This window comes from Grammomys surdaster, unplaced genomic scaffold (assembly GCF_004785775.1).
Source record: "Grammomys surdaster isolate TR1022 unplaced genomic scaffold, NIH_TR_1.0 145, whole genome shotgun sequence".
NCBI classification, from domain to species: domain Eukaryota; kingdom Metazoa; phylum Chordata; class Mammalia; order Rodentia; family Muridae; genus Grammomys; species Grammomys surdaster.
The window spans coordinates 538,930-554,007 of record NW_021604603.1 but is presented as its reverse complement, the minus strand read 5'-3'; the positions used below and the strand labels follow the sequence as shown (position 1 = coordinate 554,007).

At 45.5% G+C, this 15,078-nt stretch overlaps 1 protein-coding gene across 1 annotated transcript; it reads right to left on the bottom strand.

Moving 5' to 3' along the window:
- Positions 1-9,207: 9,207 nt before the first annotated feature.
- Il10 (interleukin 10) lies at positions 9,208-13,678 on the bottom strand. The gene is made up of 5 exons (XM_028764732.1): positions 13,412-13,678; positions 12,497-12,556; positions 12,069-12,221; positions 11,017-11,082; positions 9,208-10,016 (listed from the first exon to the last, which is right to left on the bottom strand). Exons 1-5 carry the CDS (start codon positions 13,574-13,576, stop codon positions 9,924-9,926), a joined length of 537 nt encoding a protein of 178 aa, XP_028620565.1. The 5' UTR covers positions 13,577-13,678; the 3' UTR covers positions 9,208-9,923.
- Positions 13,679-15,078: the final 1,400 nt, after the last annotated feature.

The window sequence follows — 15,078 nt, the reverse complement described above, 5'->3', positions numbered from 1 at the left end:
ATGCTACAACTCTCAGGTAACATGGAGGGAAGCCAGGGCAAGAACTCAAGGCAGGAACCTGGAGGCAGGAGCTGAAGCAGAAGTTAGGGAGGCACACTGCTTACTGGCACAAACCTCTTGGGTGATTCTAGCTTGAGTCAAGTTAGAAAACTCTCCAACACATGGAAACACCAATGAATGGACATCTAGCCCATTTCTCTGGCATTGCTTGCTTCCCACGTCTCTGCAAACCTCACATCCAACTTTCAATCTCTTCTCTAACTTCCTTGAATGATCTCCTCCCTAATCTCTGTTTGGAGGGGAATAGAATGAGTGTGACAGAAACCACTCCAACCTCTGCCGACAGTCCTCCGATCCAACCTGTTTCTGTCCTCATCTTCCCAGTCCTCTGGTTGTTGCTCAGTGAAGACCCCCTGTTTCTCAGGGAATTCTTCCTTCTTCCTGCAACCCATCTGCTCCTACTTTCCAGGCATTCTGACCTCACCAGGTTCTCCATCTCTTTCATGACCTTTCATTAGCATTTGTGGCCTGGTCCCAAAGCAGCTGTCACCACTTGTCATCCTCTCCCTTCCATGTCATGTCCACCCATCTGTTTCATCTGTCTGGTCATGCTGAGTTGTCACTGTCTTAAATGACACCTTCATCACAGAAGGGCCAATGTAAACATGTACATCACACTCTTAAACCTGCCCCATCTCCACCCAGTTGCCCACACTAGAACGCTGTGGTTCATCTTGGCTATTGTCCACTTTCACCCAAACATTGCTGACTATGTGAAGCCTGGCAGTTCCTATTAACACCTTAGTCCTGGACTACAACACCCTCTTACTGAGACTAGGAACAAATGGCCCAGGGTGGTCTCATACAGAAGAGAACTATTTTCTTTTCTCTACTTAACAGCCTTTGTTGGCTTCCCTTTTATAAACAGCCTGGCATCCCTGATGGAACAGCCCAAGATCATTACAAATCTCCCTCAAATGCTCAATAGCCCTCATTGTTTGTGGCTTGCCTTTTGGTTATTGAAACCATTAGTGTTCCTTTCTGATTGAGGGTCTCGGCAGCACACAGGTGGAGAAGCCAGAGGGTCCACCTAGGTTGGGAATCAATACAAATCTTGTCACTTCAAAGAGTGTGTGTTCCCTCTTTTCTTCCTTGTGCCACAGAGTCTTTATACTTGTTTATCTGCTGAACATCCTCATTTAGCCAGTTATCCCTCATCCTTCATCCAGCTAAATGTCACCTTCTCACAGGAGCCTCTTCCAGTCTAGCTTGATTGCTTTGTTAAAGCCCCCACTTCTCATTACTATGCGTCATTTACTAGACATGGTGGCACAAACCTTTACTTTTGGCATTTGGGAAGTGGGGGCAAGCAAGTCAAGGTCAGCTTGGGCTCTGTCATGAGATCCGGTCTCAAAGGCCAAAAACAAATAAATAAATAGGAATCACCACAGTTACCTGGGCATGATGGTTGAAGTAGGAGGACTGCTTGAGCCTAGTAGTTTACATGCAACAATGACTCTGTCTCAAATGCGCGTGTGTGTGTATATATATATATATATATGTATATATACATATATATATATACCTATCTATGAAAAAATAATTGCTATAAACTCAGCTTTGTAGCAGTCATTGTTGAGTCCATGAGGACAGGTGCTAGGCCAGCCTTGTTTGCAGCTTTTACCCAGTCACCAACAGAATTCCTAAGTTCTGAAAGAATAAAAATTTTGACTTGAAGGAAATGTTAGGGCGAGGCTAGCCTGCCTCTCTTCTGGTCTGGGTTTCATGAGTGGTAGATATGAAGGTGGAGATTATTATGACCAATGATTAACTTAGCCATTAATACTGAGTGCCAGTCATAGTTACGAATTCTGCTTTGCTGGAGGGGATTAGGTAGAGTCCTATTGGGGAAGTGACATCTTTCTGTCTTAAGTAACCCAGGAAAATTGTAACCAGGCATGAGATTCTCCAAGGTGTACTGAACAAGCTGTGCACTGTGTCATGCTGTGACTCTATGACCTTGCAATAATCTCCTATAGTGCAAAGGGAAAAACCATAGTTGAGGGCTGAGTTCTAGTATTTCAGGGGGCTAGCAGCAGCGATGGAGCCGGGAGCTTTTACTGGAAGCACAGTACTGAAGCAAATTCAACATGTGGTTAGACTAACTTGCCTTTAATTGCCTGGTGACTTTTATTGCTCTTAGTAACAATTAGCCACATATGTTAAGCAGTTCCCTGGATTTATGGCCCTCTCAAGCTGTAATTCATTCTTGGTTCTTTCCCTTCATCAAGCCAAAACCATCTCTGGGATTGATTTCAGGAAACTGATAGCAGGCACTCAAAAAATTCAGTTTCCTCTTTTCCATTCCAGGTGCTAGGATGAGCCTATTTTGCTTTCTGCCCATGAATGGTGGGTAGGAAGACAGAGGTCTAATTTTTGGCACTAAAGTATGATGCGCCCAGCTGTTTTCTTTCAGGATATCAATAGCCATCTTTCCACCTGATTCCCCACAGCCATTTTCCCAAATGTATAAGAGAATATATATATATAATTTCAATACAGGGTTTCTCTGTGTAGCCCTGGCTGTCCTGGAACTAGCCCTGTAGATCATGCTGGCCTCGAACTCAGAGAGATCTACCTACCTACTGAATGCTGGGATTAAAGTCACAGGCCATGCTGCTATTTTTGTTTTTATTATGATTTTATTAAGCACTTGCTCTATGCCAGGAGCTTTACATCCTCCCATACATTTACCTCTTAAAATACCACCTTAAAAAAAATGATGATTTTTGTCTGTGTTAGGGGAATACTGCAGTAGGTGGTGTCTCAGTGCCATGCCACTGTAGGTAAGTGACAGCTGTGGGCTCAGAGCTGAGGCCACCAGATCTGAGAAGCTGTGCTGTGGGGAAGGAAGTAAGCTGCACTCTTTTCCTTGTCCTGCTCACCCCCAGGTCTCCTCCCCATCCCCCCCCCCATTCATATCTTCCCCAACTGAGGGGCCAAGGAAACTTCTGGAAATTTAAGCCCACCTGTGTGATTGCCCAGCATTGCTGGCAGAGGGGCGCTACCAATGATACACAGATGACTGGAAGCTCTCTGGAAGACTGCCATTACAAATGCAGGAAGGAGGACAGAGCGGGAAGGGAGGGTCTTGGCTGCATGAAATGCTCAGATGCTCTAATCAGGACTGCGGCTTGAGGAGAACGGAGGACAGCTCCTTCTGTGGTCATAAGACTTGGTGCTGCAGAGGATCACAGCTCCAACTTTTCCCCAGAGACTTGCCAGTTTAAACTATTTTGTCTGCTCAACAACTTGAGAAAAAAAATTAATGCCATTATCTAACCGCTGATCAATGCTATGACAGAGGACTGGTAAGTGGACTTCTGATCAGCATGAAGCAAGCAGTTCCCTCTCTATACAGGCTGGGACTCCTGTCACAGAGGAAGGGAGGAATGCTTCCGAATGTTCCTGTGCAGGCTGATGGAGAAGCTGCTGGTGTTTTCAAGTTTGGGAACTTGCTCAGTCATCCCAGTTCTATCCCTCAAATACCTCTCTATTCATGGCCCCAGGATAAAAACCACTAATTCAGACCTAGTTCTGTGTTTTAGTATGGAGGAATTCTACTTCCAGACAGGGCTAAGTAAGTCTTCAGAGTCACCACATGTGTTATCACCAAGAAAGGAGCAATGGATAATGAAATCTATGTGCCCAAGGGACCCATTGTGTCCTTAGTGAGTAGAGTCAACTGGTTCATTCTGGAGGAGGATCACAGAAGAAGGACGAAGGTCATCCTCTCATTTTAAAATCTAGTTTTATGTTCTCATGACCCAGCTTCCATTTATACTTTCCCTAAATACTATTACAATTAAATGCAAAAGTAAGCTTGAAGGAGAAACACGGTGCAGAATGGACGGCTTCTGCCACTGAGCCAGCGCCTGCCCAAGCTTTCTTCTCATCTGGTCCTGGCACCTTACTAGAGTCGAGGAATCTGTTTGCTTTCCGTCTACCTAATTTCTGCCAGGATCTATGTAAACAATCACTTTGTTATCTAGACTCCAGAAGCTTCTCTCACTGGTGCCCACCCTCTGCATCTTAGTAGCCAGGACCACAGGTGAATGCAGATTCTCACTGTCTCCCATCATCCTAGACTAGATACAACCGGGGAGATGAGATAGCTGGTCTTAGAGAGGAAAGTCTTAACTCTCTTTCCAAACCCTCACTCAAACCTCAATTGTAACGTACCTCTTCAAAACACCTACATATTTTCACACATGTGATGCCTTCATGCCAGACGTCGTGTGTCAGTGAGAGTTTGACCTGTAGTCAGAAGACACCACAGGCAGTCTGGCTTACCCTGCAGGAACTTATCTTTTTACAGTTCTGGAGGCTGAGACATTCAAGGTGCCAGAAAGCATTGCATTCTGAGACCTCTGCTCTTGCCTCAACAGAGGTCCTTGTCTCATTGTGAGCTTGTCGTATGAGCGTTCTGAAAAGATGATAGGGAAATAGAACAAACCCTTCAGGGTCTCTCCTTAGTGCTAAGTCCACCACAAAGGTTCTACCCTTGTTGTTTCATCTAACCTTGGCCATCTCCCAAAGGCCCCATCTTCAAATGGCTTTGCTTTGGAGGTCAGTATGAATTTGGTTGGGGTAGGGAGAGCAGGGACGCACACAAACATTCAATCCCTAGCAGGTAGGCTGAGATTTTTGCCAGTTTCCCCAAGGTGAAATGGAGGCCAAGAGAGGCAAATATGTTGGGCTAAGTCTACAAGAGAAGGACCTAAGAATGACAATGTCTGTGTTGATGGCCCAGCTATGCAGCCGGTCCTCAGCTAGCTCTTTCCTCTAATCACTAGCCAAGAGCATAGAGCTTAAAGGGTATAGAAGTGTTAAAATAGTGTCTTGGTTTAAATATGCTTGACCCGGGGAGTGGTACTACTAGGAAGTTGTGGCCTTGTTAGGGTGGGTGTGTCACTGTGGGTGTGGGCTTTAAGACCCTCAGCTGCCTGGAAGCCAGTCTTCTGCTACCAGCCTTCAGATGAAGATATAGAACTCTCAGCTCAGCCTGTACCATGTCTACCTGGATGCTGCCATGCTCCTACCTTGATGATAATGGACTGATCCTCTGAACCTGTAAGCCAGCCTCAATTAAATGTTGTCCTCATAAGAGTTGCCTTGGTCATGGTGTCTGTTCACAGCAGTAAAACCCTAACTAAGACAGGTAGGCACACAGATCCTTTGATATTCTTCCTACAAAGATAAAGCCCAAGTCCTCCTCACTTGTATGTGGCCTGTATTTTACCCCTTATAACAGGTAGAATGTGGTAGGACCAGTGGTGTGAGAATTCCTGGATTAGGCCAGAAATCATGCTGTACCTACCTTCCCCTTAGTTCTCTTCAGGATCTGTGGCTCCTGGCAAGCTGTATGTCCTGTGCTGCAGACACTCATGAAGGAGCCACAGCCATCTACAGAGAGCTGTGTGATGGGCTACATTAGGCGTGTGAACAATTCTCCTGCTCCTGAAGAACCAGATAGTCAAAGAGTAATTAGAAGAGAAATAAAAATACTTTGAGACAAATAGGAATGGAGACACATAATACTAAAATGTATATTCTTACTTTTGGTACAGGATTCAGAGGCTGGCCTTGAACTCCTGGATTCAGTAACCTTCCTTCTTCAGCCTCTTGAGCAGGTGGGAGTGAGTATATAGTATTTTATGATTGTTTTTGAGGCAAGGTCTGGCAGTGTAGCCCAGACTGGCTCCATATTCTTAATTTCCGTGTTTCTGCTTCTCAATCCTAGTACTATAGCTGTACACTACCAGTTGGCAAATATCCATATCTTTTGAGGAGGAATGGGAAAAAGAAATTTTCAGTAATTTATGTATGAAAATGATATAGAAGGGTTTGATATAATCATCAAGATCATAAACTCTGCCATTAGTAGCTGGTTGACCTAAGGTAGATGTTTTAACTGAATCTCATTTTCTTTTTTTTTTTTTTTGAAAGATTTATTTATTTATTTTATTTATGAGTACACTGTCGCTGTCTTCGGACACACCAGAAGAGGGCATCCAATCTCATTACGGATGGTTGTGAGCCACCATGTGGTTGCTGGGATTTGAACTCACGACCTCTGGAAGAGCAGTCAGTGCTCTTAACCGCTGAGCCATCTTCTCCAGCCCCCTGAATCTCATTTTCATGTGTAAGGAATTGAGATGTTGGCAAGATGTAATGTCAGACGTCTTTAATCCCAGCACTTGGGAGGCAGAGGCAGGTGGGTCTCTGTGAGTTCGAGGCCACCTAGTCTCCATAGTGAGTTATGAGCTAGTTAGGGATATACAGTGAAACTCTGTCTCAAAAATTTTTGAGATATTTATTTAATAGTACCTCATAATGTTACAAGTTATGATAACAAGTTAATATATATGTAGTGCATAGTAAAGTAGTCAGCAAATGGCTTTAATTAATGTCTACATTATTATTTATTTATTTTTTTTTTTTTGGTTTTTCGAGACAGGGTTTCTCTGTGTAGCCCTGGCTGTCCTGGAACTCACTCTGTAGACCAGGCTGGCCTCGAACTCAGAAATCTGCCTGCCTCTGCCTTCCAAGTGCTGGGATTAAAGGCGTGCGCCACCACCGCCTGGCGTCTACATTATTATTTATGTAACTATTAGGTGTAAAGGCTCAGAGATAGATACACAGAGTTTAACCAGCAAACACAGAGCCTAGGTATCCTTAAAGATTAATTTATGATCAATACATAATTGAGAGTTAGTAAAGTAATTTAAAAAACCTTGAATTTCCTGACACGATCTGCAGAATATTGAATTACTGGACTGTAGCACAGCAAACTGAATAGTGAAAAAGCTCTCACTTCTGAGTCTACAGGAAATAGCAAGCCCAAAAGCATATAGTGTGCCTGATAAAGTAATAAGTGTGGTGCTGACATACCCAGAAGTTCCAGTCAAATTGCAGCTACTATTGAGATAAGTTATGCTGTGTCTCTAGACCTGTTTCTATCATTTCAAATGCCCAGTCTCTTGAATGAGAGACCACCTCTGACTAGTTAGCATGTGCTGGCTGCCACTGAGCTCTAACTGCTGGAATCTTTCTGGATAGGGGCTTAGAACGTCTCTAGATCAGGCTGAGAACTTCAGTTACCTGCCTCCTCCTCTTCTGTTAGTCCCCATTGTTCTTGTTCTTCTTGTTCTTGTTCTTCTTGTTCTTGTTCTTCTTGTTCTTCTTATTCTCCTCCTCCTCCTCCTCTTCCTCCTCCTCCTGTTTTTCTTGCTGTTGTTGTTGTTGTTGTTGTTGTTGTTGTTGTTCTTCTTCTTCTTCTTCTTCTTCTTCTTCTTCTCCTCCTCCTCCTCCTCCTCCTCCTCCTCTTCCTCCTCCTTCTTCTTCTCTTTCTCCTCCTCCTCCTTCTCGTTCTTGTTTTTCTTGTTGTCCTTCTTGTTGTTCTTCTTGTTCTTATTCTCTTCCTCCTCCTTCTTGTTCTTGTTGTTGTTGTTGTTGTTCTTCTCCTCCTCCTCTTCCTCCTCCTCCTCCTCCTCTTCCTCCTCCTCCTCTTCCTCTTCCTCCTTCTTTTTCTTCTTTTCTTCTTCATGGATGTGTGCCTGCTCTTTTCATGTGTATGGGTATATACATGAGTGGTTACCCATGTCCATGTGCAGGCCTGACATTGATGTGAGGAATCACTCCCAATTCCTCTTCCATCTTCTCCCTGAGGTAGACTCAAATCCAGAGCTCTCCAAAATGGCCAAGGGTGGGTAACTAAAATATCCGGATTATTAAAGAGCCTCTGGGGGAAGAGCAGCCCAGCCCCTGGGCTGGAGAGTTCAGAGTAGAGGGCTGGGCATGCCTGCCAGCCACACACTGTAACAGGTAGGAACTGAGGGATGCTGGGAGAACTTGGAGGCCAGTTCTGCTTTGATATGTTAAATAGACACCTCAGCTGCTTAGCCAGGGTTTGGAACTTAACAGCTAGCCACCCTGCTCTTGGGATCCCCTGACTATGCCTTCTCAGGCCATCACACACATTAGCATGTGCTTGAATTCCAAGGATATGAACTCATCTTGCTGGTGCTGGCAAGCACTCTAACCACTGAGCCATCCCCCGCCTCTGCCCCCTCCCCCAGCTCCCATTCTTAACCCCAACCTTTCATCTCAGAGTTTCAGCTTTGATGCTTCCCACTTCCTTCCGATGGTTACTTTAACCGAAGTGAGTCAGGTCTTCCTGAAAAAATGACCACAGCTTGTCAGCTCCCACCCACCTTGTCCCCAGCACGTGTGTGTGTGTGTGTGTGTGTGTGTGTGTGTGTGATGTCAGGGTTACTCAGCTCATTATTTCCCCTTATCCTCGAAGTCACGAGACATTTAGCAGGGCTTCCCCAGCCACTCCCCCACTCCAGCCAGAAATCAGTCTAACATCTATCTGGTGGCACAGGGAGGGCACAGGAAGAGTGGTTGAATCCTTTGGGAATCTATTGAGTAGGTCAGTTTATCTATAGTCAACTCTTTTGACTCAACTCTGTTGCCTCTGACCTCAGTCTGAAGAAGAATCCCAGTACTTGGACAGCTGAGGCAGGAAGAGCTGAGTTCAAGGCCATACTGAATTTTTAGTGAGTCCTTATCTCAAAGCCTCAAGGGCTGGAGATTTAGTTGAGCAGCAGATGTTTGCTTAGCACGTGAAAGGATTTGGTGGCCAGCACTGTCAGAGGCCGGGTTGGCAGTTTCTAATTGTGATTGCCAGTAGTAACCAGACAGGTGGAGTAGGACTATTTCCCTGTTCTAGAACTAGTGATGACTTTGTGTTAATCCCCAGAGTCCCCCCTAGACCAATCTAAGTTCATCCCAAGACCTCTGGAACTGAAAGGAAGCACCGACACATTAGGCTTCTCTTGCCTAGTGTTGGTTGTATGTGCACAGAATCACTTTTCCTTGCGTTGGAAGATAGAATGCCTTTTAAGGTTTCAGGACACATACTAAAAGACTGAGCTTGAAGATCTCAATAGTTTATGCTGATGCCAGGCAAGACTTCCCTCTGATCTGATCTGATCTGATCTGATCTGATCTCCACCCCTTCCTGGAGAGGTTGCCGGCATCCTTCCTGTGGAGTCTAAGATTCATTCACTGATTCTGCCCTCTGGAATTTTTAGGGATTTTTTTTTTTTTAAATCAGACAGAACTCAATAGACACCACAATGTGATTTGAGTAAGATCCATTTATTCAAAATTAGAATCTGCTACAAAAGCAGATAAACAATACACCATTCCCAGAGGAATTGAATTACTTCTAGTTAAAAATGAGTTCTATTAGAACTAGTTTTAGGTGGTTATAAATAACAAACTGGCCACAGATTTCAAGAATGAGGTGGTTGGGAAATGACAGACAGGGAACCCTCTGAGCTGTTGCAAGGATAATCATCAAAGGAGGTCCCTGGTTTCTCCTCCCAAGACCCATGAGGGTCTTCAAAGATCTCTCAGGAACCCTGAACTCAGGGATGAGAGCAATTGAAAAGACCCCACGGTAAACAGCTCTGTATCTATCAAGTGTGACCAGACTTAGAATGGAAGCTTGTTGCTTCCCAAGGAAGATCCCCTCCCATTATATAATATAATTTCCCTTTGAACACTCAAATACTATAAAGTGTTCCCCATGGAAACAGCTTAAACAACACAGGTTAAAAATAATAAATATTGTAAAATTATAATATTGGGCTTCTTTCTAAATAGTTCACAGAGAAGCTCAGTGAATAAATAGAATGGGAACTGAGGTATCAGAGGTAATAAATATTTTGAAGAGAGGTACCAACGAGGTTTTCCAGGGAGTTGCTTCCGTTAGCTAAGATCCCTGGATCCGATCTAGAGAGTTCTATCTACATCCTGGCGTCCAGTAGACTCAACACACTTCGCGTGCTTCAGTTTTTCATTTTGATTGTCATGTATGCTTCTATGCAGTTGATGAAGATGTCAAACTCATTCATGGCCTTGTAGACACCTTTGTCTTGGAGCTGTGTGGGGAGAGAAGCACCTGGTTTGAACCCATTGGAGGGCTGAGAGGCTCCCTGCACTGGGAAGGACTGTGAGTGTAGAAAGATCTCTGCTTTCTTGTGTTGGGAGCTGAAGGATCCAAAGATTTGTCCATCTGATTTGGGAAGGGACTATGCCTTCCCCTGTGCCTTCTCCTGACTTTAAGCACTGCCAGGAGTCAGCAAGGGAAGCATTCAGTTCTCAAAGCACTGTCTTGACAGTGGCACCTTTTCAACTATTTTTTTTAGAGGCCAGTGCTCACATAATGCACATGCAGAATGTTATGCAAAGATGCTAGAGGAAGCAGTTTGTAAGCAGGACAGTGATAGAGATAGCAGGAAAATGTTTTTTATACTTTGAGTGTGTAGGCAGTCCTCGCCCTGCTGCTCTGGCCTGTTGTCATGGAATTCATGCCCACTGATGTTGGAGCCCTGCCAGATGTCTCTGCATAGCCCACAAAGATGATGTAGGCTGCAGGGCTTCTGGGAACTAGGGTTCAATAGGTTCACAGGCAGTTGGAAGTGTGAAACCTCATTTTGCTTGCCAGGTGGAAAGTGCCCCAGGACAAATAAGAATTCCACTTCCTGCTCATTCTGATTTTGGGGGGCATCCAGGCAGAGTCCTGATGATGTACCTGTGTGCGTTAATTCATGTCTGCTGTCTGTACTTGTGGGTTCAGCCTGTTTCCCAACAAGGTACTTTCTGTACTTTCTGTTTCCTATGTCACTCTCCCCAACACCTAGCACACTGTGCTTGGTCAGTCTAAGCCAAAAGCCTGCAAAAGTGGAGCAGTCATTTAGAAACTGCCAGAGGTGCTTTGCAGAAAACAAATGTAACTGAGATGGTGGCTTTCTAACTGGCAGAGGAGGTCACACCATTTGCTGGGTTCCCACACTCCAGGTGCAGAATAGCTCCCCTCCTCCTTCTGTGCTTTGGTGAGTGGACAGAGGTCTTGTTACATGCACCCTCTTTGGCACTTACCTTATTAAAATCATTCTTCACCTGCTCCACTGCCTTGCTCTTATTTTCACAGGGGAGAAATCGATGCTGAAGAAGGAAAAAGAGAGAGTGGACAATTCTTGCTTGAATCCTGAATCCGTGGCACTTGCTGGGAAAGCTATCTTGTTGCATGAGGGAGGAGGTACCCTTGCTCATCTTCAATGCCCACCTCTTAGCTCCCAGGGAGAACTGAGCCATGATCGGTCCTTATCTATTTCTGTAGGGGCCAAGGAGAACAGCCTAGGAGAACAGCCTAGGAAGATGCAGTCACTAAGATGGTTTGCTAAGCGTGGGTGTGAACTCAGATCTTGGGTTTTGTCTCTCGGAGCCCCCAAAACATCTGTCCTGTTTTTAATGCCTCTTCTTGTCTATCTCTAATCTCAACCACCGTGAACTATTTCTAGGTGTCTGAGAGTGGAGCGAAAGTCTCAGCTACTGGGGCCAAATCATTGGGCCAGAACCGTTGTACAAGTAGACTCCACCTGATTTCCCAGTATCAGTGAGAGAAGAAAGAAAAACAACAGCCATGAAGGCATCACTTTAGTCAGAGACATAGACGCCCTGGGTGTGTTATTCATAGATACTGGCTTAGGAATAGTAGTCTTCTGGCCTCTCTGAAACACCAGAGTCCTATCAGCCCAGTTGTGTGCCACTGAATTTGCTTTCCAAAAGATGAGACCAGGAGGCGAATGTTTTCCTGTGCTTGGGAGCCGAAACTGGCAGCCCAGACATGAGGGAGCCATGACTGAAGCCCTAGCCTTCCCATGAAGAGAGAGAGGAGTAGCTAATAACCCACAATGACTCACAAATAACAGGAAGGCTATGCGCAAATCTTCACGTGTGAGTGTTTCAAAGCCACTCCCACTTTCGTTCAGAGACAGACGGGGCGAGGGATCTGACTCTGGGTGTCTCTCTAGATTTACCTAGTCCTCTGTCTAGTCTGTGTGTGTCTCTGGATGCCTGTGGCCTGGCTGGGCTGTAGGAGACAGTATTTACTGGGTGACTCCAGGGGAAAGAACTGGTCGGCTACTTACACAGCGCCGCAGCTGCAACCTGAGGGTCTTCAGCTTCTCTCCCAGGGAATTCAAATGCTCCTTGATTTCTGGGCCTTGGTTCTCTGCCCGGGGCATCACTTCTACCAGGTAAAACTGGATCATTTCTGATAAGGCTTGGCAACCCAAGTAACCCTAGAGGCAGGGATCAAAGGTTGGGTGTGGCTTACTGGAATGAACTGCTGCCAGTAACCTTGATGGACTGTCTTGTAGGGACCCTCCTCCCCTCTCTAGTTACATTTTCTCCCTTTACCACAGAATGAGCTCTTCATAACCCCCGACTGCTGGCAATATGCTGAGTTAAGGTCTTCTCACTTCTCTTTTGGAAGAGGATCAGACCCAGCTCTCGCTGTAACAAGCAGTCCTTCCCCTCCCTAATCACTTGATCTTTTCCCAGCACCCACTCTTACCTTAAAGTCCTGCATTAAGGAATCGGTTAGCAGTATGTTGTCCAGCTGGTCCTTCGTTTGCTGGAAGAATAGAAAGAATGTGAATACAAAAACTGGGAGGAATACCCAACATGCATGTCATTTGAATACCTTTCCATCTGTAGAGTTTTGAATTTGTAATCAATGTAGCCCTGGCAACTATGGAAAGGAGGGTTTTAAGAACAGGATTTGATGGTGCTAGAGCCCGGAGTTAAATCAAAGTCCTTCCTCTTGGGATCCAGTTGTTCTTAAAAATTTCTGACTGAATTTAACAGACTGGGAGAAGTTTGACCCAGACCTGGTCTTCTTTCAGATGAGTCAGGTCAGGTTTCTAGAGCACCTGTGTCAATCTTGCCTTTCTGGAGTCCCTTATGGAGAGCCTCTGCTTGGCTTGGCTCTCTGCCTTCTCCGGATCTCCCGCACCACTTCCAGGAGGTCTGGAAGGGGAATACTCTTGTAATGCAAGCTCTCTATGCCTGGTGCTGCCCCCAAACCCCAAATCTTGGTCTTCCAGATCTAGAGATTAAGCAGAGGCAGCATGTACCTCCTACCACAGAATTTTGTCCTAGCCAGCAAAACATGGAGCCTCATCGGAAACTTAACAGAAAGTTCTTGAGCATGGGAGAGACAATGCATTCACCTCCTAGTCAGCTTTTCGGGTGTGCCTGGGTTTAGTTTAGCTCATAACCCATGGTGCTGGAGATAGAGGAGGAGTGGCATGAGGTGAGAGCTGGGGGAGGAGGAGGAAGAGGAGGAGGAGGAAGAGGAGGAGCAGGAGCAGGAGCAGGAGGAGGAGGGGAGGAGGGGAGGAGGGGAGGAAAGCTATTCTTGCAGTTCCATCAGAATGCGTATTTTAGGTAATGCCAGGAAGAAAGGCTAGGCGGACATCATACTTACAAAGAAAGTCTTCACCTGGCTGAAGGCAGTTCGCAGCTCTCGTAGCATGTGGGTCTGGCTGACTGGGAAGTGGGTGCAGTTATTGTCATCCCGGGTGTACTGGCCTCTGCTGATTCCCACTCCAGCCAGTAAGAGCAGGCAACATAGCAGCGCTGAGCCAGGCATGATGAAGCTCTGTCTTCTGCAAGGCTGCCTTGAGGCTTTGGTAGTGCAAGAGCAAGTCCCTTAAGTGTAGACCTCCCGTCCCATGTCCCCCTTTTATACTCAAGGCTCACTGGGGCCTCTCCATCTACAAACTTCCTGGCAAAGGTTTTTGTTATTCAGACTCCTCCCTCTTCTAGACCATGCAATTTTTGAGCTCAATTTTTTTCTTTCTTTCTTTTTTTTTCTTTCCTTTTTTTTTCTTTTTTTTTTGCATTGTAAGCGCAAAAGATCGGGTAAGAATGAACTTCTGCATTACAGCTATTTTTAGTACGGGCTATCTCTTTTTAATTTTTTTTCTTTTTAGCTTCTCAATACTAAAAGTTGTATTTCCTGAGGCAGACAGCTGTTCTGTGCACACAGGACTACAACTCTGAGTTCCATTCACGCACTCGTAGGTCACAATGACGTGGATACATGGGCATTCCAGAACATATTAGGATTGAGAAATCATTGTTTCCTCCACTCAACCTGGGTTGAATGTCCGACATTCTTGCTGACTAGGAAGTCACCTTAGCACTCAGTTACCCAAAGGAAACCCGAGAGGGCTGATTATCCAAGTTCATTCTCTTTGGTTTTTCCATCATGGGTTCAAGACTATCCTTGAATAGATATGTTTGCTGTGGGACAGATGGTCAGAGGAGAGTTCCAGTGCTTTCTCTGGCCCATGTTTCATTAGATTCTTGGATCTCAGCATGGGAAGTTAGGAGGAGCTCAGACTTCTGGGAAGCTTGCTCTATGCTGTCAGGTAGTCCTTACCGTGGCCCCATTTTACAGTGGCCTAGGCTTGGAGATGAATAATCTCTAACTGTTTTTTTTTTTTTTTTTAGTTTTTCGAGGCAGAGTCTCTCTGTATAGCCCGGCTGTCCTGGAACTCACTCTGTAGACCAGGCTGGCCTCGAACTCAGAAATCCGCCTGCCTCTGGCTCCCAAGTGCTGGGATTAAAGGCGTGCGCCACCACTGCCCGGCAATCTCTAACTGTTGAAGGATGGAGGTTGAGCTGTCAGTACTTCTACAGATACCTGGGAAGTCTCTGGTAGTCCTTTGATTATGTCTGAACCTTCCCTTCAAGGACTCCTCCTACTGCCAGTTTGGGTGGGAAGAACATTCACCTAGAGACCTCCACTGCTTCTCACTCTGTACCCTGGGCAAACCACTTGTCCTTCTGGTATCTGCTTTCTGTGTGACCCAAGGGGGCAATGGTACATTGCCTGGTCCTGATGACCAGGTCTGTTTGCTTAAATAAAAGCAAACATGTGGAGGGTACACCCCAGGGCTCTCCTTTCTGCATCAGTATGGAGAATCTCTGTTGGTACAGGTTCTTAGCCTGCCCTGTTAGAGAGGATTCTCACACCAGAACTGGTGGACCAAGATCTTGGGCTTATCTAGTCTTATCTGATGTGATAGCTGGCAGACCACAATCAAGGGCTCTGGCCTTTCCTCCCAACACTCTTCAACAGGAAAA